This window comes from Watersipora subatra, chromosome 9 (assembly GCF_963576615.1).
Source record: "Watersipora subatra chromosome 9, tzWatSuba1.1, whole genome shotgun sequence".
NCBI classification, from domain to species: Eukaryota; Metazoa; Bryozoa; class Gymnolaemata; order Cheilostomatida; family Watersiporidae; genus Watersipora; species Watersipora subatra.
The window spans coordinates 55,969,225-55,993,508 of NC_088716.1; the positions used below are offsets into that span (position 1 = coordinate 55,969,225).

Consider the following 24,284-nt stretch of genomic DNA (forward strand, 5'->3'; position numbering starts at 1 on the left):
GCTCAGCCTACTGATTACGTGAAATTCCTAGGAGACGGAAAGCTATTGCCTTCTCATCATAGACCAGCTTAGAATGACTGCATTGAAATATTGAACACATTGTTTATACTATGCCTTTTTCTGTGGATCTTATAAGTCTGTATTGTTTACTATGTTTCTTTTTGTTTGTTTGTATTTTCAATTTTTTTTATATTAATATTATTTCAGCCAGTTTTTTGCAAAATTTGTCTCATCTTTGTATAAATGTTTTATTATGCTACACAAAACTGTTGTGTAGCATAATAGCTGTGATATTTCTAGATAGCGGCTATGTTTTGAGCTTCACAGATTATAGAATCTGGTTAGAAAACAATTAAAAGTTGGCAGTTTAACCGTTGCGAGACAGTTTGCTAGTCTTAGATTGTGTGAAAATTTGTGCCGTGAATCATCCTCAATGTCAGTTAGTCATTGTTATTTTGTACAATGTGCAATGTAAAATGTTATTTTATACAATGCTGAATTTGAATTTTGAAACTCTGAGCCTAACCATAGACCACAGAAAATCCTATGCAGTATTTGGTTTAGGTTCAGCTACCAGTGTCATAAAAATATCTACCACGCCACCTCTTTCCAAATAGTTATTTCAAAATGGATAGAATTATGTATACTAACTTTAATTAAAAAGCATTGATGAACTGCTTGAAAGTTTAAAAATATTTTTGTAAATTTCATGTTACTTTAATTTTAATGATTCTTCTCTCGCACGCCTAAAGATAAATGTGTTTATTGATAAAATTTTACTGCAGAGGTAAAAAAGATGTAATAGTTGAAAATAATAAAGGTGCCCAAAGAATTGGGTTTCCACAGATATTCACTGGTTATTAATATATATATTATATATTATTAATATATATTATATATAATTGATATATATTATATACATGTATATTGTATATATATTATGTATATATGTATATATATATAATATTTACTCATGCTACAGACAGTACTATTTCGGCTATTGAAGCCTCATCAGTACAGCTCAGAGCAGGCAAGGGAGACAAATCCCATTGCCAATGAGAGTTGACTTCCTGCCATGAAACAACTAAGTTGCCTCACAGACTTGAAGAAAGTTAATGTGCTGATACTAGAGTGCTCAAATCACAAATGTGATGAGCTTTGCATTAAGGCTAGTAGGGTCGCACCTCTCACAGAGTGTTCAACCAAATCGAAGTAAGGGAGCATCATCAGTGCTATATACATATATATAATATATGTATGTGTATATATACATATGTACACAAATTTGTATATATATATATGTGTATATATATGTGTATATATATATATATAAATAAAAGCATTGATTTTCTTACATGTATATATATATATATTCATGTATATATATCATTAATATCTAATAAGCCTTTTTAGAACTCAGTTGTAGCCTATTTCAAGCTTTAACAGCGTGTCTCAAGTTGTCCTCTTCTGTGTTCACAACTGAACTTTGCTCACTTGTCCTAGATTTTAATAATTCGTAGCCGATATCAAACAAAAGCTGCACTCCATTTGAAGATCTTTCGCATGTAATGCGAAATACAACTGGCTGGTTATGTAGTATCTAATTTTACCAGTACCATTCCTTGTCAAACGACAGTGTTGATCACATTAAAATTACTGTTGTCCACCATTCCTTGGCACTTGTCACCAGGTTGTATTCAAAGATTTCTGTGATAACCCCAAAATTTTAAACTGCTGTATAATAATTCCTTTTACAGGAGAAAGGTGCTAATTCAGGCAAATTTTGTAAGATGCTTAGCTCACGCCTCCTGAGCTGTTCTGGTTGTCAGGAGCTGCAACGTCGACCAGCAAAATGTTTTATTCACCATTCTGTGCATCGCATGGCTAAAACAGCGCTAGGAGAAGCTCCCTTGTGGGAACATTCTTGTTGGGTGCGTCAGCGCTCATCGCCAAGGTATTTTAGAGTTTTTTAAACACGGCATGTCGATCTGCTGATGATGAGAATTTACTGTCACAGATATTCTCCTTGAACTTGTCTAGTTCATTATTTGAGAGAAGGGACAGTATGGTTTAATATTACTTATGATGTACAACTCATCTCTATTACCAGCAAGTCTCTGTGTTATGTTAGGTTATTGATGGAAGAGACGCGCAAACCTTATATCACTGGCCCTTATGACATTCTTGTCAAAGTCAAGGCTGCAAGCGTTAACCCTATGGACGTTGCCATGACAAGTAGGTCACTTTGCATGGTAAATAGTTTCAGCGACGGCTACTTTTGCTAGTTGTTTTCGAATTTTTTTAATTACTTAAACTGCCACTCTAAACTCCTATTTGGAGCGTTACATTTTTTTTCTTGATATTTTGCACGTCAATTAAGAAATAGCTTTTTTTAGCTGTTGGATTCTACTGACATTTGTATGTGGGGTCATTTGTCTCATGAAATCTTATTTCTAATGCTTATATATAATTGTGGGTCGGGTTACTCCCTGCACTACCTCCAACTACAAAACAGTTTGCTGTTTAAATAAATAATGTTGTGAAGTGGTAGCTACTTTCAAAGACATAGATAAAAGAGATCAGGTGACAAGTAGAACTACTTCCATTTAAACATGTCAAAGGTGGTTCTGAAAATGGCACTGTGTCATCAAGTGTATCCACACCTGTGTAGAAAGTGTTCGTTTAGCCTCACATGCTCTCCAAAATAGTGAAAAATGTAAGGTAGTCTTTAAGCTCCTAGCTGCTACAGATTACAATAACAGGTTACATGAGAAAGACTGAGCAAGGTTGTCACTAATCTATTGCTAAAAAACACCAATCTATCACTCAAGTCCTTCAGAGCCTCCTATCTGGCTGAGACCAACGCAATGATATACAATACAGCTGCTACACACTTAGAGGAGATGAGTGTTAAACTGTCACCATGTGAGGCATCAAGCATCATTAATCTTACAATGAGGTACCAGCAGAACCCAATCAGGACCTACCCCACAATTATTGGCGTTCAAAAGATAAAGCGACGAAATACTTTCTGGAGCATGTCGAACAGTAACACTGTCCGCTAATCTAAAATATGCAAAAAAACGAATAACAAAATACTTCTTCGCAATTCATCCAGACTTTACTCGTTGCTCAAGAAAAATCCTACACCATAGTTACTCCAAAAGAGTGCTGCTATGTTTTGGAAAAAAAACTACTCATAAACTCAGCGCTGGTTGATGGAAAGGGCTCAATAACAAGCAGCACATATCAGTGATATAAACATCAAGAACAGGGTGCAAAAAATAAATATCTGGACTGCTTCTGGGTTTCAATGCTTCTGGCTTGTGGACTGCTACATGATTCAAGTGTTTCAGCTAAAGCAGCTAAGTTCACTGCATATCAGAATGACAAGTCAGATGAGATGTCATGTTGAGCAAAGTGATCATTCAGAATGGTTAACGAAAGGGTGACCTTTGCTTGTGATGAAAGGCTCCCTATATTACCTCGAGGCTAATATTGGGAGTCATTGTTGGCTAACTGAAAGTACACTATGTAAAGGTCATGTACACGCAATGTGCTTAGGTGTTACAATCAACCCCTTTATTATTTATTCATAGCGCCATTTTATGGTAGACTGGATGATCTTTCATCGTACAGTCTACCGTAAGGAAGACATACAAATCTGGCAATGGTGTGGGCTGTTTGCAAGAAGGCATATGACTCAGTTCTTCAGGTTGTCTACTGTCAATCCCAATAATATAGATTCATTAATACATCTTACAAACATCTTCAGCAATGACATTGGTATGATCTATGACATTGAAAAGTATGGTAGATTAATTCCAGAAATAAGGTTATATGGTCAAGACAGATGGTCTCGATTTGCTTACATGTACCATCACGGATATAAAAGAAAGATACATGTACAGGCATTTGGGTGTTACTTGGTGTCATACGAACTATGACTCTGAGGCCTATCAAAAAGCCTTCACTTAATACACAAGCTTTTCAGCAGAAGTTTCAGAGCCACTATAAGTCTTTAAGCTCCCAGCTACTAGAAAACACCGATCTATCACTGGCGTCTCTAACATCTCTCTAGTGCAAACCACCAGGTCAAAGTCATTAACTCATCCATTATCACCTGTAGTGAGGTATCCAGCTGGCATCCAAACATGAACAAAGGATGCAATCAAGGAAGCAAATCTAGCAACCATGTAAAAAGCTAGTAATCAATCATGGGGATTTTGAGTCAAGTGTTAATTGATTATATAAGAGTAGAAAATGTCGAGAAGTGGCTTCATAAGTGTGGAAGAGAATTGTTAGAAGTGAAAAACAAAGTCTGAGATCTTGCAAGGCCTCGATGGCAAGCTGGGATAAGATGCTAACTGAATGCCACTATGTTGTTAATACGAAGATACCATTCACAAAAAGAGATATTATTAATTAGTTTATGCTTATTAATTTAGATTATTTAATTAGTTTAATTAATTAGTTTAATTTAAGTTTATGCATGTCTAGTATTATCAGCAGCTGTCAAAGATTAGGGATCTTCAGCAAACATACCAGTGGCTGAGCAATTTTATTTTGAAAGCCAATACTGAATCAATACTCTTGGTTGCTCAAACCAGGTGCTGCCTATCGGGCAGCTCCAAGCGCAGGTCTATCACGCTAGGGATGACCCTCAATGCAGACTGCGCAGGGATGCCACTTTAATCATCCAGCATATCGTCAGTGAACAGCAGGTTCTGCGTACACCGTATGACACAACACTAGCAGTTATGGCGTACTGGTGTGCATAATTCACCATGACCTGAATCATTCGCAGAATTAGTAGGAAATTTCTGACAAAATGATTGAAAACTACCACACTAAGAAGGTTCACTATTGTTTCTGCGTCACAATAAATAGACCTGTGCTGGTGATATCAATTGTAGGAATTGATAAAGCAGATGGATGGATCGTTATGGTCCAGTACAAATAATGGACAATGGTTTCAAATGACTAATATTGCCAGCACGAAAAAGGAGACAACGGAAAAATACCGGCCTCTGTAAGAAGAGATAAAAATATGCTGGAATATGAGAACATAAGTTTTACCAGTAACCATCGTAGCAATGGATGCAGTAACACCAGCCCATTAGATGTGGCGTAACTAACTTTTTGTAACACTGGATAATATACAGTTGGAGAAGAACAGCTAGGAAAGACGAAGATTGGGTGGCGAGTAATCAAACTCCCAGTTCTCCATACTGAGTTTCAGTAGCCATTCCAAAAGGGGTGGGAAAGTGAAACATACCCTATTGTATACACATACTAGAAGGTTAAGCAATGCACTATGTATAGCTGCTTTAAGTGAAGATATAGCAGCCAATTCTTTTTCATGTTGAACACTATAAATAGTCATTTTTGCTACAAAAAATGGATACTTTGGACACCAGATTTTACATCTAGCAACACCTGCCGAAATAATTAATAACAGTCCAGTTTCCCTAAAAACCTGTTTCACTCTAACACATTACAATTTAGCAATAAAATCTAGTTGTCAAAGTTTTTTATCATGTGAGAACTTTATAGTTTTTGGTTGTGAATTAGACAGGAAATGGCATCATTTCACTGAGGTTACGTTAATTCATGGAGGTTACGTTGTTCACCTTGCTGACAAAAAATACTAAATATAATATGAATGATGCAATCGTACTTAATTTCAGCAACAGGACTGAACCAAATACAGCTGACTTTTCAGTCTCATTGTGTTACTATTGCCAGTGTCTGCTGCAGTCTTATTATGCATTTTAGCTAGAATTATCAATTGACCATTTTACTTACTGTTATTTCACATGCTGTTTTTGTCAGTCTATCCGCTACCCTTCGGTATATGCAAATAAATATTTATGGCTGATGGTTGTTTTATATATTATATATGGCCTACTACTCACAAGCTTTTAACACACAATTTTTAGGTTTTTTGTTTAATTACCTATCAATCTTTTTAAATATTGGTACTTCTGTAGATTGGTATGGAGATAAAGTTCTTACGCTGTATCAACAGACCAAGGCAGCTCAGACACTCAGTCTATCTGCCTTCTGTTCAGGTGAGTGCTCCTATTTTTCGGCTCTCCCGATACTTGTATGAATCTCTGGGTACTACTTGCATTGGATTGTACTGCTGCTTGCCAGGCTCAAGTGGAGACAATGAAGTGAGTATTCTGGGAAGGGACTTTTCTGGTATCGTCGAGGCAGTTGGAAAAAATGTACACAGATTTAAACCTGGCGACGAGGTAAGAATTTGACAAATGTTTCACTATAATTCTTAAAATGTTTGCCATTTAATTCTATGTTAATAAATCCCATTTCGTTATTGTATGTTTTATGTTCGTGTAAACACTATACTTCTTCATTTTTGCCTTGTTTTACATAAACTTCGCAGACATGCTCCGTGCCATGCGCTAGGTCACTAAGAATATTTGGTCTCAAAACTCCATCTGCTACCTGAGAACCAGCGTCTAAAACACTCGCCCGTGTGCTGTCTGATAAAAAATGGAAAAAATCCTGGAATTCGCTAGGCTCTTGGCTGGTGCTTATTTGTTAGAATCACTGGTGGGATCACAGACTTCCTCTGTTTATATTCAACACTCGCAGTTTGTATAATTACAAGTTTGACGGGTCATAGGTTTGCCATGGGGCTATCTTTCTTAAACTGCTAACTTCATAGTAATACGTTAACTCAATTATATTTCCATCAGATTACAACAGTGACCAGTTATTACTCGCAGTAGGTGGATAATAATAAAATTGAAATATCAAGGTCAAAGAGAATAGACATTGGCAATACTTGATGTCATACACTGCAGGTGTACGGAGCTACTAGCCCTACTGTGAATGGTTCTCATGCCCAGTATACTATTGCTACCCCGGATGATGTAAGTATTTTTATTTCAGAACTCGTTTATTGCTTTAGCATAGCTGCTGCAATACTTAAAGACTGTATGTTAGCTTTCATGAGGCATTTACTGCTTGGCATGCCAGCAATGGCACTTGGCTTTGAAAATTCAGTGCCACATGGATTCTGTGAAAGAAGGATACATAAATAACATACCAGTAATTGCTGTCTTTTAGGTTTGCAAGAAGCCATCCAATCTTTCTCATGTAGAAGCAGCGAGTGTTCCATATGCTGCCTTGACCTTTCTTTCTGGATACAACTGCATTTCGGCTTGCGCCAGAAGCAGAGCGAAAATGAGGTGATTTAAATATACAGTTACTTGGATAATGTATTTAGTCACTGCTAGCAGGAAATCAACCTGTCGTGGCCGCAGTGATAAATTCGCAACTCAATATAAGTGTAAGTCAATCTGGTTATGTATATATATGAATCTCAAAGCTTGTCGTTCGGTCTTTCCAGCTATAGCTGATTAGTGTCTAGCAATGACAAATCCGTATCGCAGAAGATTCGGAACCTCCTGTTCACCAGGCAATAAACTAACCCATTGAGCTATGCGAGATGCATTGGTTGATTTGATTCATTGGGCGATATGAGTCGTTATCTAGGTTAAAAAACACATGGCACTATGTGTTATGCCCCAACATCACTAAAGCGTGCTCTCACAGCTCTTATTGCTAATTTTATCAATAGGGATACTAGCTTACTTAGATTAGCCATTGGCAATGTGCCAGACTAATGGCAAGTGACAGGCAACTACATTACCTGTCACTATTTATAAGCTGTTTTAATACCCATGCAACGTGGGGCCTTCGCTTAGTTTATATATAATGCAAAGTTTTTAACATGTTTTTTACATTTGACAACTCTCAGCTTTTCTAGAGTGCATCTGAATGCTGCAGCCGGAGGGGTCGGTTCCTTTGCCCTTCAGTACCTAAAAGCTATTGGATGTGAGGTCACAGTTTCTGTATCCAAAGAAGCTGGAAAGGTCATCGACAAGTTCAACCCGGATCACATCCTAAACTACAAGTCAGATGACTACCAACAGCAGCTGTCGAAGGTTGCAGGGTGAGTCGAAAGCTATTATCTGTAAAAACTACAGTTACATGAATACCAGTTAAAATTTTCTTGCCTTTATATTGTTCATGTAAATTTGTTACAAGTCAAGACCATACTATGGGAGAAAAAGCTTTATATTTAACCATCACATTTTTGCCATAGAAATCTAGTCTCCCATTTTTAGTTTCGTAGAGATAGCATAAAGATGCATGTATACTGTAGGAATGTGGATTCAGCAGGTTAGGGGCACTAGCAGCTCAATAAAACAAGTTTCTCCTACTCTCAGGCCTCATGGTCTATCATTTACCTGTAGCATCACTATTCTGACATCTGGTCCTAGTACAGTATAGCAATACAGTGCACCCTCGAGATACGATGTTAATCCGTTCCAAGGCTGGCAACGTATGGCGAAAAAATCGTATGTCGGGGTATAGAAACCATTGTAATTATACAATGGAAAAATGCAAGGTAAAAATCGTCCAAAATTTTATAAAAATGCGGTACATATTGAAAATTAGTAACGAAATAGTATATTAATTTATGTTTTAGTATGTATTTTGAATTAGTTTACTGAATTTCAACTTATTATTACGAAATTTTATTCTTCATAAGTTTCTGTCTTCACTTTCATTATAAAATTTAGCGTGTCTGGTTGAAACCTTTTTCAACCAGAATTCAATAAGAAAGGCCGAGCGATGCAGTTATCAAAAGCGGCCTCTCACACACCTGACCATTTAATGGCTACCAAAAAGAAAAATGAAATTTTATTTACTATTGCACAGGACGTACATACCTTTGGAGTAACGTGAATTTAGCTGGTACATGTAGCGAATAAAGCAGAGAGGAGGTAAAAACGTATCAATGTTAATTATGTTGCTGTACACTTGAAGGTTGATTTAATACGTAATGAAATGGAATTTTTAGCAGGCGAAAGAAAGTTGTCTAGTCCTGTCCAATTTTTCTTCTGATTCAAAAGAAAAAATTCTAGTGCAATGCAGAAAACTGCTAACTAGCTAACGCTTGTAGAAGGATCCAGAGAAGGTGCTACAGTAGTTTTTCTTGTATGAAACGTGCACAAGAATCAATGTAACTATACGTTCAAAGTTTGTACGTATTTATACACTAGAGGACAAGGCTTTAACAAGTTTCAGAAAGTAATGTGAATGCATTAACTATCTTGAGTAGCTAGTTATATGAGTTACATACATACGATGAATTGTATTCACATAGGAGATAACAAGCCCATCTGCAAAGACATGGTTAAACAAGAAAATAAAACATAAAATCAAAAGGAAACAAATAAAATGAATAAAATATGAGATAAATAATATATATTATACATGTATTGTTTTAATGTACCATTCCACATCAGTAAATTAAACTCTTGAAATATTTCTGCCAATGTGGGGGTTTTCTGTATCTTCTACCTCCTCGCCCTTACTAATTGGTTGCTCCTTTTGAATGCTGATCACGCGCATGGCCTTCTAACTCCTTCAAATCTTCAGTCGTAAGCTTCTTCTTGTGCTTGCTTTAATGGAGTTCTTGTTTTAATAATAATTGCAAATGCTGATTGGTTGCGATCATATTCCTTGACAATGTTAATAATACGGGTGCCTTCTTCTTATTTACAGCATCCAACTTTGTTGACATAGAAATCATTTTTCCTTCATTTTGTATCAGTCTCAGATTCCATAGCTAACGAATTAAATGTAGATACTCATAGTTATATATACGTATGCTGACTAAAAGTTTTTAGTAAAAGATATTATAACGCTACAAATGAATATTTCCTCTGCCTTGAGTATTGTACACGAAATTTTCCACGCGGAATTCTGACATGAGAGAAGTCGATCATCGTGTCTCTTCTAAACGTTCTGAAAATGTTTTCGGCACACTATGTTTCGGTGTCTTTTTTTATTTCGACGTGCGTTATGAGCACACCGACCGCCAAATTTTAACTCGGGCGAAACTTTTCTCACAATCGTATGGTGAAATAAAATTTGTATAGCGAGGTGAAGATCTCACAATGTTTGACTTTGTAAGGTGAAAAAATCGTATATCAGGGTAATCGTATCTCGAGGGTACACTGTATTAGTATATCACCACTTTTTAAATTTGCTCTATTCAGGACACAGAAGAAGTGTATTTATATTCATGCTAGTGTATGACTTGTTTATAGAACATACACTGCTCTATGTTAGTACAGATACAGGTGCAGAGGCTACAATGAGCACAACTATGCTTTTGTCACTATTACTTGCCAATCCACATGTATTGCTTGAAGCAGGTTTGATGCAGCTTTTGATTTTGCTGGAGACGAGACAGCACTTAGTTTTGTGAAGCCACAGGGTTGGTTCTTGACCGCTGTCTCACCGGTGTTACAGTCTACGGATAACCATGGTCTCTTACTAGGCGGGGCGTCTGCTGCTGCCCAGTACACTGAGAAGGCAGTCCAGGTACTTGTGCAAAAGTTGTCAACTGTCTATGGGCGTATGTGCAAGGACATGCTTAATTGACAGTTTCAGCTTAAAGAGGTTTTGTTTTCTTATGAACACACTAAGTCACTGCGATGGTACGAGTATTAGTGAAACAATTATGTGCAAACAAGTTTTTTGTTAATTCAAAAATTAATAGTGTTAATAAATGGGGACGAGTATTCTTCAAAATCATATTCGCTAAATGGAGAAAAATTTATCAACTCCAAATGTTTTCATAACGGCTGATAAATGAGCTACATCTTTAGTCACGAGTCAGCGCTTTTAATAAGAAAATATGATAAATTTACAAGCTTTTGTTTTTTGGTTAAGTTACCAGCTCGTGTAAAATAATGGTGATGGAGATAGTAATGTTGTCTATTGATTTAGATGTGTTATCAGCTGATATGGGTATGTTATCCATGTATGTGAACATGTTATCCGGTGATAAGAACATGTTATCTACTGATATGGACTTGCTAACTTCTTATATGGGAATTTCACTACTATGTGGACAGTGACTGCTGACATGAGTATGTTGCATGCTCATATAGACATGTTAACTGCTGATAGGGCATGCTGCCATGTTAGCAGCTCATGCAAGCATACGGTATATTATCTGTTAATGTGGATATGTCACAAGCTAACAGCTTCTACCGGCCACTACTTTGCTTCTGAAACTGATAGACTTGCGCTGAGTAAACTGGAATCAGTGGGTGTACAATTTCAATCAATTCTTTGCAGCAGAGTAGTTTGTGAGATAATGCTCCAGTATACTGAACATGTTCCATAGGCTCTTATAGGATCATGCATGTGTTTGCTCTGCACTGCCATTTATATTGAGCTTTTACTGTAGGCATTGTTCAACCATGGCGTCTACTACAGCTGGATTTTCTTTATGCCCAGCACCGCTGCCCTGGAAGACATATCTGCTCTGATAGAGGAGGGTAAGGTAGGTTTATACGCATGTCAATACTGCTGACTGTCTTGTAGTGCCTTAGAGATGCGTTAGGTGAGTACCCAAATCATAAGATTTTTTCATAATGTTGGTTTTTGACAGATTAAGCCCCTTGTTGACGAAGTGTTCTCTTTTGCTGATGTGCCTGCTGCTTATGATAAAGTTGAGCAAGGTAGAGGTCGTGGAAAGGTCGTCATTGATATGGACAGGTAGCTGCATCATCAGATTTTGCCTCTACCACCGTCATCACTCGATCATTTATCAGATCCTTGTTTCTTTACTTTATATTTCATAAAGTTCAAGATATTTTTGGGCAGTGAAAATCTCTTATTTACGTTGCTGAGAGCTATATTTGCTTCTCGCGTGTTTTTTTGTCAGATTGTTGTAAGCAGTCCCTCCCTGTTCTTTGACTTAATGTAAAGTGCATCTTTGTTTGGCGAACATTTCAAATTGATTTAATTTATATTTATATATAACTCTCAGTGTTTGTTTGTCATCTGTCCATCAAATGTCCAGTTATAGCAATAAAGTTATAGGTACGAAAGGTACGTAAGTTATAGGTACAAAAGTCACTTCATACTGGAATCGAACACGGAACTTCTTACAGACAGGCGTACTATCCATTATAGACCATACTATGGAATAATTGTGCACATCATATTATTTCACCTGCCAATCTTTAATGCCGATTCGCTAAAATAACACGCTTTAGTTAGTATGCATGAAGATCATGATTGTGTGAGAGATTTTGATGCAACCTTTTTCCCAACGCTGACTTCAGAGAGATGGACACGGCTCTTATTATAGTAAAGATTTAGACTAGTTCAAGTTACTCAAATTCATTGGGTAAATAAACTTAGCCAATTAAAAATGGATTTTCTATGCAAAGACATTTTTATTACCCGTGCAATGCCAGGCATCGGCTAGTGGGTGTACATAATGCTTTTGATCTACTATCAGGCAATTTCATTCTGCCTTTTTGAAATAAAAACGCTGTCTAGGCAATTTTATGCCAAAATCTAAGTGGTTTTGTAAGCATAATAATGATGATATGACGTTTGTCCATCCTATCAATGCAACCATTATGATTTGGTATAGCATAAACCAAGGTAACACTATAAAGAATCTGCATGACCAGCTAATAACAAAAACTGTTAACACCTAAATAAATTTTTAACTGTTTTGTTTTTGGTATTAGCAAGAAAATATCGGTTTCATGAAGTTTTCTTTTTGCATCACTAGTAAAGTAAGAGAAAAATTAAAAGTAATGTAAATGTATAAAATCATCGTCATACAAGTATGTGTTCCTTTAGATTTTTGTGTTGACATTTTTGTACCTTAGTAGTAGCAGCACTGTATGGACAACGATGGTGATCACACTTCCAGGTCCAACTTATTCTAGAAAATGTAAAGCGAGTTACGCTGCAGCAAGCTTCCAGTAATAAAAACCAAAGTGTTTAACATATCAAGATGCTAGTCGTACAATAGAAAACATTCAGTGCTGTAACATCATCTAAGGAGTTACCAAAGGAATCAAGCTCTCTAGACAACCATCTAAAATCTTGTAATCTGGAGTGAGTCTTCAGAACTAAACCTTGAATATAGCTGCCACGGGGTTTAATTCTAGTGTGTCAATATAAGGAAGCAAAGGAAGAATTATTACAAAGCCATTGCATACCGCAAAAGACGTGGCGTACTGCAAAGAGACATTTAATGTAACATAGATGATTGTGATGTAACTTGGCTGATCGCAAAGATCACAGCACACCGCATGTTCCCATTAAGTCGGGATGACTTCAAATAATAAAACCTAACAATGTCAGTTCTGGGTCTCGTATTGTGGACATAACTTCTCATGCATGCAACTGCTGATATGTGTCAGGAATTGTGTGAGTTGATCCATGCCACCAGATGTCAGTACACTGGAAATTCTACATATGGATAGTTTGTTTTACAACTCACATAATTTAAACAAAAATTTGACTGCACCTGACCTGATTTTCAGCTTAGCTCATCTGATGTTTGTACCAGCAACCAAGTTCAGTAGGTAGATGTGAAGATGGTGCAAGTTTAAGAGAAAACATAAAATCTAACAATTAAATACATGTAGATTGACTGAATTAATTTAATTTGGGTAGGTTAAACTGCTTATATTTATCACTACTTTTGCATATACCTATAGGCGTAGATACACATCTACTCGTTGGCCCTAAAGGTGCAGTAACAACAAAACTATTTTTTCTATTGACCACTTCCTTGTTTATTTATTTTCTTTACATCTCTCTTAAATAATATATTTGTTTTACTGCTAGGTGTAATTATCTGTAATATTTATCATAGGCTATCATAAGTTTTCGGTTATGAAACAAGTGCCGCGAACGGTGGTGTATTGGTATGAGAATATTTTATCCGCCTTGCCGTGATTTTAACATACAAAAATCTTAAAAAGAACTAACTCTGTATGTCATGGCTCCACTGTATAGTGATGGATAACCAGTCGGATGCTCGGAGATGAATTGCCTTGAGACTCTAGCCTACCAGAATTTCATCTGCTGTCAGTTCATCATGGCACTGTCTACAAAATAGTGTATCATGAGGAATTAAAATTTATTTGCTATATTTCTGTTTGATATAGCGTGCAGTTGAAAATTCTTATTAATTATTTTCAATGGACTTTTACACACATCAGTATGTCAAGCTTTTCATTGCAAAATTTTACAAAAAGAACTCAAACTCATATCACAAAAGAAAATTTTGCAAACTTTACCAAATATAGACTAATTAAGACAAATTGACATTGAAGAAAACTGTGATGTTCAATTGAACTTTTAAAACTGTTATCGTAAACAAGTTTGGTTTCAGGTAAAGTTGTACAATATCCTCATAGAAAAACGCAGAATTTCATGAGTTGACCTGTCCATGTTTTCATACTGACACTTGTTTAAGCAATTATATACTATTATTGTACACAATTATATAATAACAAATTATATAATAATACATGTACTGGTAGTAAGCCTGATGTTGCCTGGAATTTCTTTCAGCATGTCCGGATGGCGGTCAACCTTCTTAATGTCATGGAACACCATTTTTATTATAGTAATGATTATTCTACAAATATTGATGGCAGTTGGTAGGGTATCGGTATCTAAAGCTGAATGTCATGAGTTCGAGTCCCTTGCACAGCAATTTTTTATGGAGCACTTAAAATAGCGCCTTTGCTGTTTCTTCAGTGCTAGGGTACCAAAGATTGCACGATGATAATAGTTTTATAAGTAACCAGATCAGATACAATGTTGATGTCAATTTTCCTTAGTCTCTTCTACCATCATAAAATGGCCAAAATTGTTTTCCGTACATTGAAACTGGTTGCTACACATTTATTCCATATTAGATTTCACCTAAAATTTTAATTGAATCAATAAATGATTGTCTTTTCTCAAGCTTGTATAGTTTCAATTTAAACACTTTAGAGTACTTCATATAATTCACATAGGTGCATTCAAAACTTTCCAAGCTCCACAAAATGAAAAATTTACCAATTAACGCTAGCTATTTATAAAAGGCATGCTAGTCGCCTTGCGTGTAGTTTTAGCTCACCTTCATTATAGCAAAGCGGAACAAACTGTTACTTGCCACTAATGAAAAGAGTAAAAAGGTCTAAAGAATATAACATTTTGATTCAAATCGACTCACAACTATGTCCTTAATCTTAGTTTCAGATTTTAATATTTCTGATATAAATTTGAACAAGTCCTACTTTTACGCAAACTATTGTGTGGTAATTCCACATATTGAAATCAATTGTATCAAGTCTCATCAATGGCCAGCTGGCCAGCCGCCGGCTAGGACCATTGCAGTTGGTCTGAAACATTAAGAATAGACTTAGTAGACATTAGTAGACTTGGGTGGGTGGCCACAACCCTTTATTTCATTTAAAAACTACCGGCTCAAGAGAGGGCTTAGAAAGCATGTTCAGATATAAATGGTTTCGATAATTAGCTAAAATAATCCTAACCATGTCTGAATCTCGATCTACTAGTTGGATCGGGTTTATTGCCTGGTTATTGGTCTCGGCAAGCGTGAGCTGATTAACACATCAGAAAGTACTAACAAAGATTTTTTTAGCTAGGCAATACTTTTATGTGAAGATTTGGAGGAATTTTGCAAAATGTTAAATTTTCTTAATACATACTTAAATCAATGCCTAAAATCTTTGTCTTTGCCGTCACTCATGAGATGGTCATCACTACAAACTGCATGTTTCATATCGGGTGTTCAACAAGACATAGTGACAGAAAATGTATTGTCAACTCGCAACAAGCATTCCGTTGAATGAGCGTATAGCTACCTCCTTTTAGGTAGTAGGTTTGTTGATTAAGTATGTGAACATCAGTTGCAGTAGTGTAAATATTCTTAGGCAGTAAGAGTTAATTGTGACACAATGAGATGGAAATCAAAAGTGTCTAAATATGAGCTGTGATGATAATAATGATGAGACAAGACTGCCCACCCAAGTTCACCAAGCTTGGTTAGTTTTGTACTGCTATACATTACATTATGTAAACACAATGTAAACTTAACTACCAGCTGTATGCCCTCTTGATCCTAGAAGTCATTTATTAATATTACTACAATAGCTTAAATTTATTGTTGTGCCTTTCCCATGTAAACTGTAATTATTAACTGAGCTATATAGTAACACTGTGACATCTTGTATTTGACTTACATACACAGCCCTGTGTTGCAATAGTTTACAGCAATTGGTGATTTGGTTTTACTGCATGTCAAGTAAAATGGTGCTGCACAATAACATAACGAACACAGCCTCAACAGTTCACTTTTCTAGTTGAAATTTATGCTCAGTTTAACGACACTATAAAACATCGCATTACATCTGTTTTGTATTTGTTATACTTTAAAAGTAATACAAAGCATGGTTTGAATATATTTTCTTGTCATCTTAAGAAAATGAAGAGTCATCAACTTTACTGCATGTCTTTTGCGATTTGAACATGTTTCATGGTTTGCGAATGATAGACTTTAGATGCAGACAGCTGGTCTTTTCTTCATTATGGCCATAATGTATTCGCATTTACAATCGCACAGTTATGTGTACCTGTTACAGCGATGGTTATTTTTGGCGATTATACATTTTTGTCTAATACATTGTGATTAGTTATGTTTGTGTAGCAAATGATGGTTTTGATTAAAGTGAAAATTTGGGAATATTCTTTGTTTTTTGTCTCTGTTGACCAGAATGAAACTCTTTAACCAGAAAAATCAAGATAAAGCATCGAGCCAAACAATTGATTTATGATTTTTGAGTCTCAAACTTAGTTGAACGCACTAAAATAGCATGGCTATATTCTTGATACATTCCTGATTTTCACCAACGGGACATTTTTTTAATTCAAATATATAAAACAGTTTTTCGTTGTCCATTCTCCACTGTTGCATGCACTATTGAACATAATATTTCCAAACTGTATTTTCACTAGGTAATTTTTATATGGCACAGCATTTTAAAGTTATGCTGAGATGGATTACCATGTTCCATAGAAGTATTAGCAAAAGCAAATAGCATAATGGAGAAACGCCTAAACCACCGGAGAGATACGCAAATTTACAATGAGCAAAAAACACCTACTACATCAGAGGACCAACAGGAAAGACAGTCTTCATTTACCCATCCACAAGTGGATCAGAAACCTTCAGTGGAAGTAATCCATGAGAAGAGACATCAATTGACGTGCCAGAAAGCGATTAAAAAATTAGACTTACCAGACACAACCAAAACAACTGGAGTTTGTTATCATTTCTAATCAGTGCACTCCCATGACGTAATTAGATCAAGTCCACTCAATTGCTAACCCTCTGCAACAGAAAGAACAGAACCTGAGCGCCTAAACACCTTCTCATATGCTAAAAAAAGCATCTATAAAAAGTGCGTTTGCATTAGATAATTATTATAGGTTTTTATACCACTCTAATGCCATGTCCGCCTTACGCTGCCAACGCTGGAACAAATTAAAGCCGTATGGTGGAAATGTACTGTATTCGAACATCTCTCAACATGTACATATATAATAATACTAAAAAACATTAAAAATACTACACTGATGGCTTGCAGTCACAGAAAAAGCACTTTCTTCATCATACAACTGAGATGTTACGAAATATAAACAAACAATATCTGTTGATACAAACAGTTTATAACTTCACCATGACTATATAGAACAAGCTTATACATCTTTACACATATGCCATAATGTAAATCTCTCATCATGTGTGTAAATAAAGAGAAGCCTAACCTAGAAGGTCACACCTTCTACATTGCCATTACTAATCCACAGCACCAGTAAAAGGATCAACATCTGTGGGTTTCATAATGGTGCACCGGCAACGAAACCACTCGTCACAACTGTCACACAAGACCATCTTTCCACCAGGAGCATCCAAATTGATGTTGTCATGAGACCTTTGGCATGCGCAGGATAGCTAAAATGAACATAGCTTGTTAACAGAAAGTATGGAAATCCAAGTATAAATATTCCTTGATTATCATCAAAATATTTTCTGATATGACCATTTACTGTGAATAATAAAATGTTGCCTGGAAAAAGGAGTGTTTCAATAATTGAAAATATCCCGCTATTTTCTCATTTCCCACAACACTAAAACCGATAGCGGCACCTCAAGACCAGTCATTAACTTTTCTGCAAACCAATGCATTGTGTATGCAAAATTTTTAAAGAGCGGAAAGTCCAATTGAAACAGCCCCCAGCAAGCAGAAAACCGCTTAGCGGAGGTTTTGCGGTGTATTTTGTGAACAACCCCAGGTGCGTTTTTTGAATTTTGCTATTTATACCAAAAGGTTTGTTGATGTAGGCAACAAATCGTTGTGATTAATCGTGTGGTTGTATCAATGAATTCTTGTCTTGTCACGGACGGTGTGGGCCCTGGTCTGTCTGACCTTCGATGGCAGTTTTAATAGAGAGAACTGTGTCCATATACCCTGCTGGAGGCGATCACAACATGTGCTCGAAGTTCCTGATGATCGAATGCTGTTTTGCGGAAGTTAGTTCCAAATGAGGTTTCAACCAAGGACATAACTGCAAATAGGCCACGATCGGTGAAGCCGTTTTGTGGTTGAACTGATTCAACTGCCATGGGCCACTCCTTGCCTAGATGTTTCTCTAAGCCTTCAAGGAGATCATCATTTTGTGTGAAACATTTTCTCCACGCAAACTGTAGCGGTTGACTGTAACTGTGCTTTCATGTGACATTCAATTTACTGAGAGTAAAAATTTCAAAGGGAAAAATATGAGAAATATGAAAAACATAAACAAACTAGATAAATGCCCAGCGTTGCCCAGGTAATTAAAAGATTTTGGCACAAAAAATTTGCTTTTGTTTGCCATATACAATATTTACTATTTTAACTTTTAAACTTTACATTATGATAAGTGTTTGTGTGCAATTCAAATAAACTAAGAAAAAAAACGATGAGTACAGGAAAGTGTGTGTATAAAAAATTACTGAAGCAAAAGAAGCTCGCTGTATTCAAAGTTTTGATGGACAAAACTTGTACCTCTCAATACTGGTACAAATGCAAAACTGAGGTATCAAACTGTCTATGTTTGATACTTTGTTTGACCAAGCGAAGAAAAAATGGAGAGGTAATTCCTACCCCAGATAATACAAATGACCACGTGAAAGTTGTTCAGCGTTTACAGGTTTACCAAAACCAGAAATATGAGTGTAACGACACATTTGAAAATTACAAATTAAAAACATAGGTAATGACGAAAAAGTCAGATTTTTAAAAAATTCGAAAAAATAACAAATACAAAGGTATAATAGGTATTAGTTGATAAAAAAAAGGGCACATTTGGCATGGGCAATCACGAAAAGTATACACAGTATATGATAAGAGCGGCTTAGCTATGTGGTTACCCGCACTTGTTTGTAGACTTGTGATTTGAATGTTGCGAATTCAAATCCACTAAGAAAGTGATTTTTATTGCTAAAACTGGAAATCGCTATAACTGGACAGACCAACAACAAACATCGAGATTTATATAGATTTATACCTGTTACCTAACCCGAGAGATGGATACCTGTTACCTAACCCGAGAAATTGATACCTGTTACCTAACCTGAGAGATTGATACCTGTTACCTAACCTGAGAGATTGATACCTGTTGCCTAACCCGAGAGATTGACACCTGTTACCTAACCCGAGAAATTGATACCTGTTACCTAACCCGAGAAATTGATACTTGTTACCTAACCCGAGAAATTGATACCTGTTACCTAACCCGAGAGATTTATACCTGTTACCTAACCCGAGAGATTGATACCTGTTACCTAACCCGAGAGATTTATACCTGTTACCTAACCCGAGAGACTGATACCTGTTACCTAACCCGAGAGATTGATACCTGTTACCTAACCCGAGAGATTGATACCTGTTATCTAAACCAAGAAATTATACTGGGCTGTGCCTGAAATTTATTTAAAGCATAATAACAATGACAAATACTTCTCACTTGATGCAGTTATTTTGTATATTAAGTTAGCATTCATTTATTTAACTTACTGGCTATGGGCCATTTAGTGCTGTGAGGATTAGTGAGATTCAAACTGTCAAAGTACTTTACTGTTACTTTTCGAAGGTCCAATATTCGTAGCTGACACCAGATAATGTTTCTCAGGCGTGTTAAGAACTTGAGCATATCTCTCTGTGTCATACTGCGCAACAGGATCCAAACCTTTCTGGCAGCTGAATAAGGCGGAAATCTTGAGTGACCACATCAGGCCACTGTTTGATTAAGAGCTTGAGACAAGAGGTCCCTTTATCTTCATACAAACAGTAATTTGGTACCAGGATCCGGCTACAGTCTCGAGTTATCTGTAAACATTAAACAGAATCCAAAAATGTTGAAAAAGGATTCACTATGAGTGTTTTTATATAAAAATTTCCCTACACTGGCGGTATACTGTGTGTATTGATATAACATTCTAATCCATATTCCGAACTAAGATAACTGGATGTATAGACAGCTATCTATACAGTACATACACGCATAAGCAACTGTACATGTACATGCACATTATTCATGCTAACCACTGTAGTAAACTTAAAAATCAAGTGAGATATTCTAAAGAACAAACTCTATGAAAAGAGTGGTGGCCCTGAAAAAGGCCGTGGAAAGAACAACTTCAGAGAATTATCCTATTTGGACACTATCGGTCCCAAGGATGTCAAGCTCATCTAGCCCGAGATGATCTCATGGGTTCTTGGCGACTATTCCAGAGGAAACTTCTCGTGTTGAAGTAGCCAATGTCCTAGACGAGTTGGATGGGCGCCACACCAGTCTCCTGTGTCCACTTGGCAGGTGCCTCAGAGAAAATGCTCTTGTCTCCCTCGGTCTACTGGTACACAGTGGCTTTGTGGACGATGTCTGTGTGGCCACAGATCACCGGTGCACTTCTTTCGTGTGCTGGACTAACATCCCTCTAGTGGCAAAGAGGCTCTTGCAGGAGGGACACTTGAGTTTCCTGATGTGGCATCATCGTTCATGACGTCGGAGCTCTCTGAGTGAGGCAAAAGGCTTTGGACACTACGCATAAAAGCATGGTGAACTGATCAATGGAAAAGGTGACGTAGCCGATATATATAGAGAAGGGACTTCTGGGACAGTGGTTGACCTAGAAAAGATAAAAGACGCCATGTATCAAGATTTTACATAATGAACAATCTTTTAGAATTTATTACTAACTGTTCACTCGTTTGAAGAATTTTTTTATGTTCATGATTGCGTGTTGGAATTATCTAAGTTTCTGTTCCAACTAAGTGTTAGCTGTTTAGGTTGTAGCGTTGGCAGCGTTGGTTTCAGCGCACTCTATTGGTTTCAGCAGAGCACAACTGAGTTGGGTTCAGCTCCCTCCTGTTGGTTTCAGCAGGTTGTACCATCAGTAGTGTTGGGTTCAGTGCACTCTATTTGGTTTAGCAGAACGCAAGTGAGTTGGTTTCAGCTCCCTCCTGTTGAGTTCAGCGGGTTGTATCGTCGGCACCGTTGGTTCCAGCACAGTGACTAGAAATAAGGGTTGTCCCCACCCCACTCTTGCAAGCTCTTTTCAATATCAATGTGTTGTTAGGACGAAGAACAACAAATAGCTACTAGTATGCAAATACAAGTGTACTTACTGATAAAATATGCAGCATGGTCAGTTAACTCCTAAGTGATTTTAATCATATACATTAAATACATCCCGTATAAGCGACCAGAGCCGTATAGCTTCACTTACTATGAAGCATCACATAACTTCACATACTGTGAAGCTATACAGCTCTGTAAGCTACTACATACTGCTTGATACACCCAAATATTTGATATACTAAAATATTTATTTTGAACAATTATAGTTTTGATATAAATATTTGTTAAAAACTTTTTTTCAAAAAAAAAAACTTTCAAATTAGCATGCAAATACATTTTATATAATTGTAAATTAATAGAATTTGAGTAATTCAAAGAAGTAATTCCAGTCCAGTAATTCAACGAAGTGTAGGATAACTCCTAACTTCGTTGTTTTTCTCTCGGACGTTACGCAATCTATTATCTATAATTAGAGTCATTCATTTAGTCTTATTAGTTAGTTCCACAAGCCGTGACACACTTGTACGCTTGACTACCCATGAACACGCCTCCAGGTTGTACCGACTCCAGCTAAATGCAATATCAATTTCCTACTGATAGCTGTCGGCTAGAATAATATTCTCCTTTTGTCACTTTGCCAGGTTATCAGAGCTGTGCATGTAAGTCTATAATATACAGTAGCATATTGAAGTTACATTACTATGCAATCATGTGCTATTAAGGAATGTGCGTATCTGTACAAATTAATCAATTGTAGTTGTGCATCTAAACAGGAAATGGATCAGGCAACCTCTGACAATGATGATGTTTGCTGGATGAGACAGCAAGGGGACACACTGTAAGATAATTTTCTGCCTTTTGCTCAAACTAGTGAGTCTCAGCATTGGTAAGAAAAGAGCTATGTTATATAATAACTATAGAGTACGTATGACTGAATGACAACTATAGAAGAGGCCTGTGGCTAAAATGGTAACAAAAGAGCATAACTAGATGGTAAAAATAGAGTATATAATAATTTTGAGTGATGTTTTGTAGACTACATAAAGAGAACAGACCAAAACCTGTTTTAAAAGCTTCTAATGAAGTTTTAATAAAGGTGGCTGCTGCAAGTGTCAACCCCCTGGACGTCAAAATGAATGGTTGGATATTGTCTCTTCACCACTTTACGGTGAAGCCTTCATTTTATAAGCAAGAAAATTTACAACTTATGAAATTATGATTTTTTTTATAATACCAATTAATAGTTTTCACATGTAAATAGCGAGTTGAGTTTCTCCATCTTGTGATAGGGTGAAATAAACAGCAAGAATCTTATTCTTCGAGGGTGCTGTTTAACCAACCCGCAGTTACCTTTAATTTTGTAAGGAAGTCTCTCAGGCTACACCAGTATTACACTAGTTGTGGTGCTGAGAACTCTAGACCTACCGACAAGCTACTGTTCGTTGGTCACTTTGACCAGTTATGTATCTATAAGGCCTCCTCCGGAGCTGTTATTAGATCTGTTAATGCCATTTGTTAACACCAGTTAATATCTGCTAACAATATTTTCCCAGAGCTGTTAATACCATCTAGCTTTGTAAATATTTGATATTAAAATGTTTTTCTACTAAATGTGCAAGTAATGGTACTAATCAGTCTTTTTAACAAGACTCTACCAGCCTATTTCTCTCTTGTTCATATTTTTCACTGCCTCTTTGATTGTCTTACATTTCCTGATGCATTTCTAAGAAGTATGTAGATTATCTCAATTTTTGTGTCTGCCTCTTACAGGAGGATATGGAGACAGACTGCTAACTTTTGGCAAGAAACTGAAAACAAGCAAGCTGTCAGCCATCTTTAGTTGTAAGTTACAAGTTTTGATATTTGGACAGACTGCTGATGCTCGGTTATGATGAGGGTTTTTGATTCCGAAAGGGCTTCAGACTTTGATTTTAGATTTTGATATGTTACATTCTTAGAAGGGATTGTCATGTTACTAGGTCTACTCAGAACTTGCAGGGATCAATTAAACTAAACAAAGCAAGACAAGGGTGAATTGAAGACTTAGCAAGTTCTAACCTCACTGTTCAAGAGTTGTGTTAATATTCAGATATTTTCTAGCTGTTCGGTTTCCTTAGCAACGGTATTTTTATAATTATATGTGCTCTGATAAGCTGAGTTCTACAGCCATCTTGCTCAAATTGTTTTAAAACTGTTTGCCATAAGATTAACTCGTAGAAAGCTAATGTCTTCCATAGCAGTGCTCATCATAGATAAAAACTACAGTAGCAAGACTTCAGCCGATTGTCTAGGGAAAACAGGTGTCTTGTTAGTTTGTCCTGCAACAATACTACCTCTGTGTTAGATAAGTGTCAGATTCGGCGAGTTAAGCTTTAACTAATCCAATGATTAACAGATTTTTGAATATTCCGCTTTTAAACTTGCGTGACTCATGAAGCAATGGCTGGTTGAAGTAGGGAGAGACCTACAAGGTTGTGCAATCAAATAATGTATCATTAATCATAACTGTGCGAGCACTCCAGCTACAGCAAGTGGAGATAATTTTGACACTGAAGTTTTTGCTACTTTTGACACTGAAGTTAAAGCTAGTCTCCTGCTGATATAGAGGATTTCTAGCTAGTAGTATAACCTAGAAGTCCTAGATAGTCCACAATTTGAGGATTTCCATGAGAGAGCTTCAATACCTATTTGGGGATTCTGGGTCA

The 24,284-nt window shown here is 36.5% G+C and overlaps 1 protein-coding gene across 1 annotated transcript in view; it reads left to right on the forward strand.

The window, feature by feature from the left end:
- The first annotated feature begins 1,762 nt into the window (after positions 1 to 1,762).
- LOC137403782 (uncharacterized) overlaps positions 1,763 to 24,284 on the forward strand; it is a 29,791-nt gene continuing 7,269 nt past the window's right edge. The window contains exons 1-13 of the mRNA XM_068089820.1: positions 1,763 to 1,954; positions 2,132 to 2,235; positions 5,994 to 6,074; positions 6,160 to 6,260; positions 6,834 to 6,902; positions 7,099 to 7,220; positions 7,802 to 7,987; positions 10,266 to 10,434; positions 11,309 to 11,404; positions 11,513 to 11,619; positions 22,337 to 22,417; positions 22,615 to 22,718; positions 23,350 to 23,421. Of these exons, the coding sequence (XP_067945921.1) occupies positions 1,791 to 1,954; positions 2,132 to 2,235; positions 5,994 to 6,074; positions 6,160 to 6,260; positions 6,834 to 6,902; positions 7,099 to 7,220; positions 7,802 to 7,987; positions 10,266 to 10,434; positions 11,309 to 11,404; positions 11,513 to 11,619; positions 22,337 to 22,417; positions 22,615 to 22,718; positions 23,350 to 23,421 (1,456 nt within the window). The 5' untranslated portion in view covers positions 1,763 to 1,790. The remainder of the gene's footprint in view (positions 1,955 to 2,131; positions 2,236 to 5,993; positions 6,075 to 6,159; positions 6,261 to 6,833; positions 6,903 to 7,098; positions 7,221 to 7,801; positions 7,988 to 10,265; positions 10,435 to 11,308; positions 11,405 to 11,512; positions 11,620 to 22,336; positions 22,418 to 22,614; positions 22,719 to 23,349; positions 23,422 to 24,284) is intronic.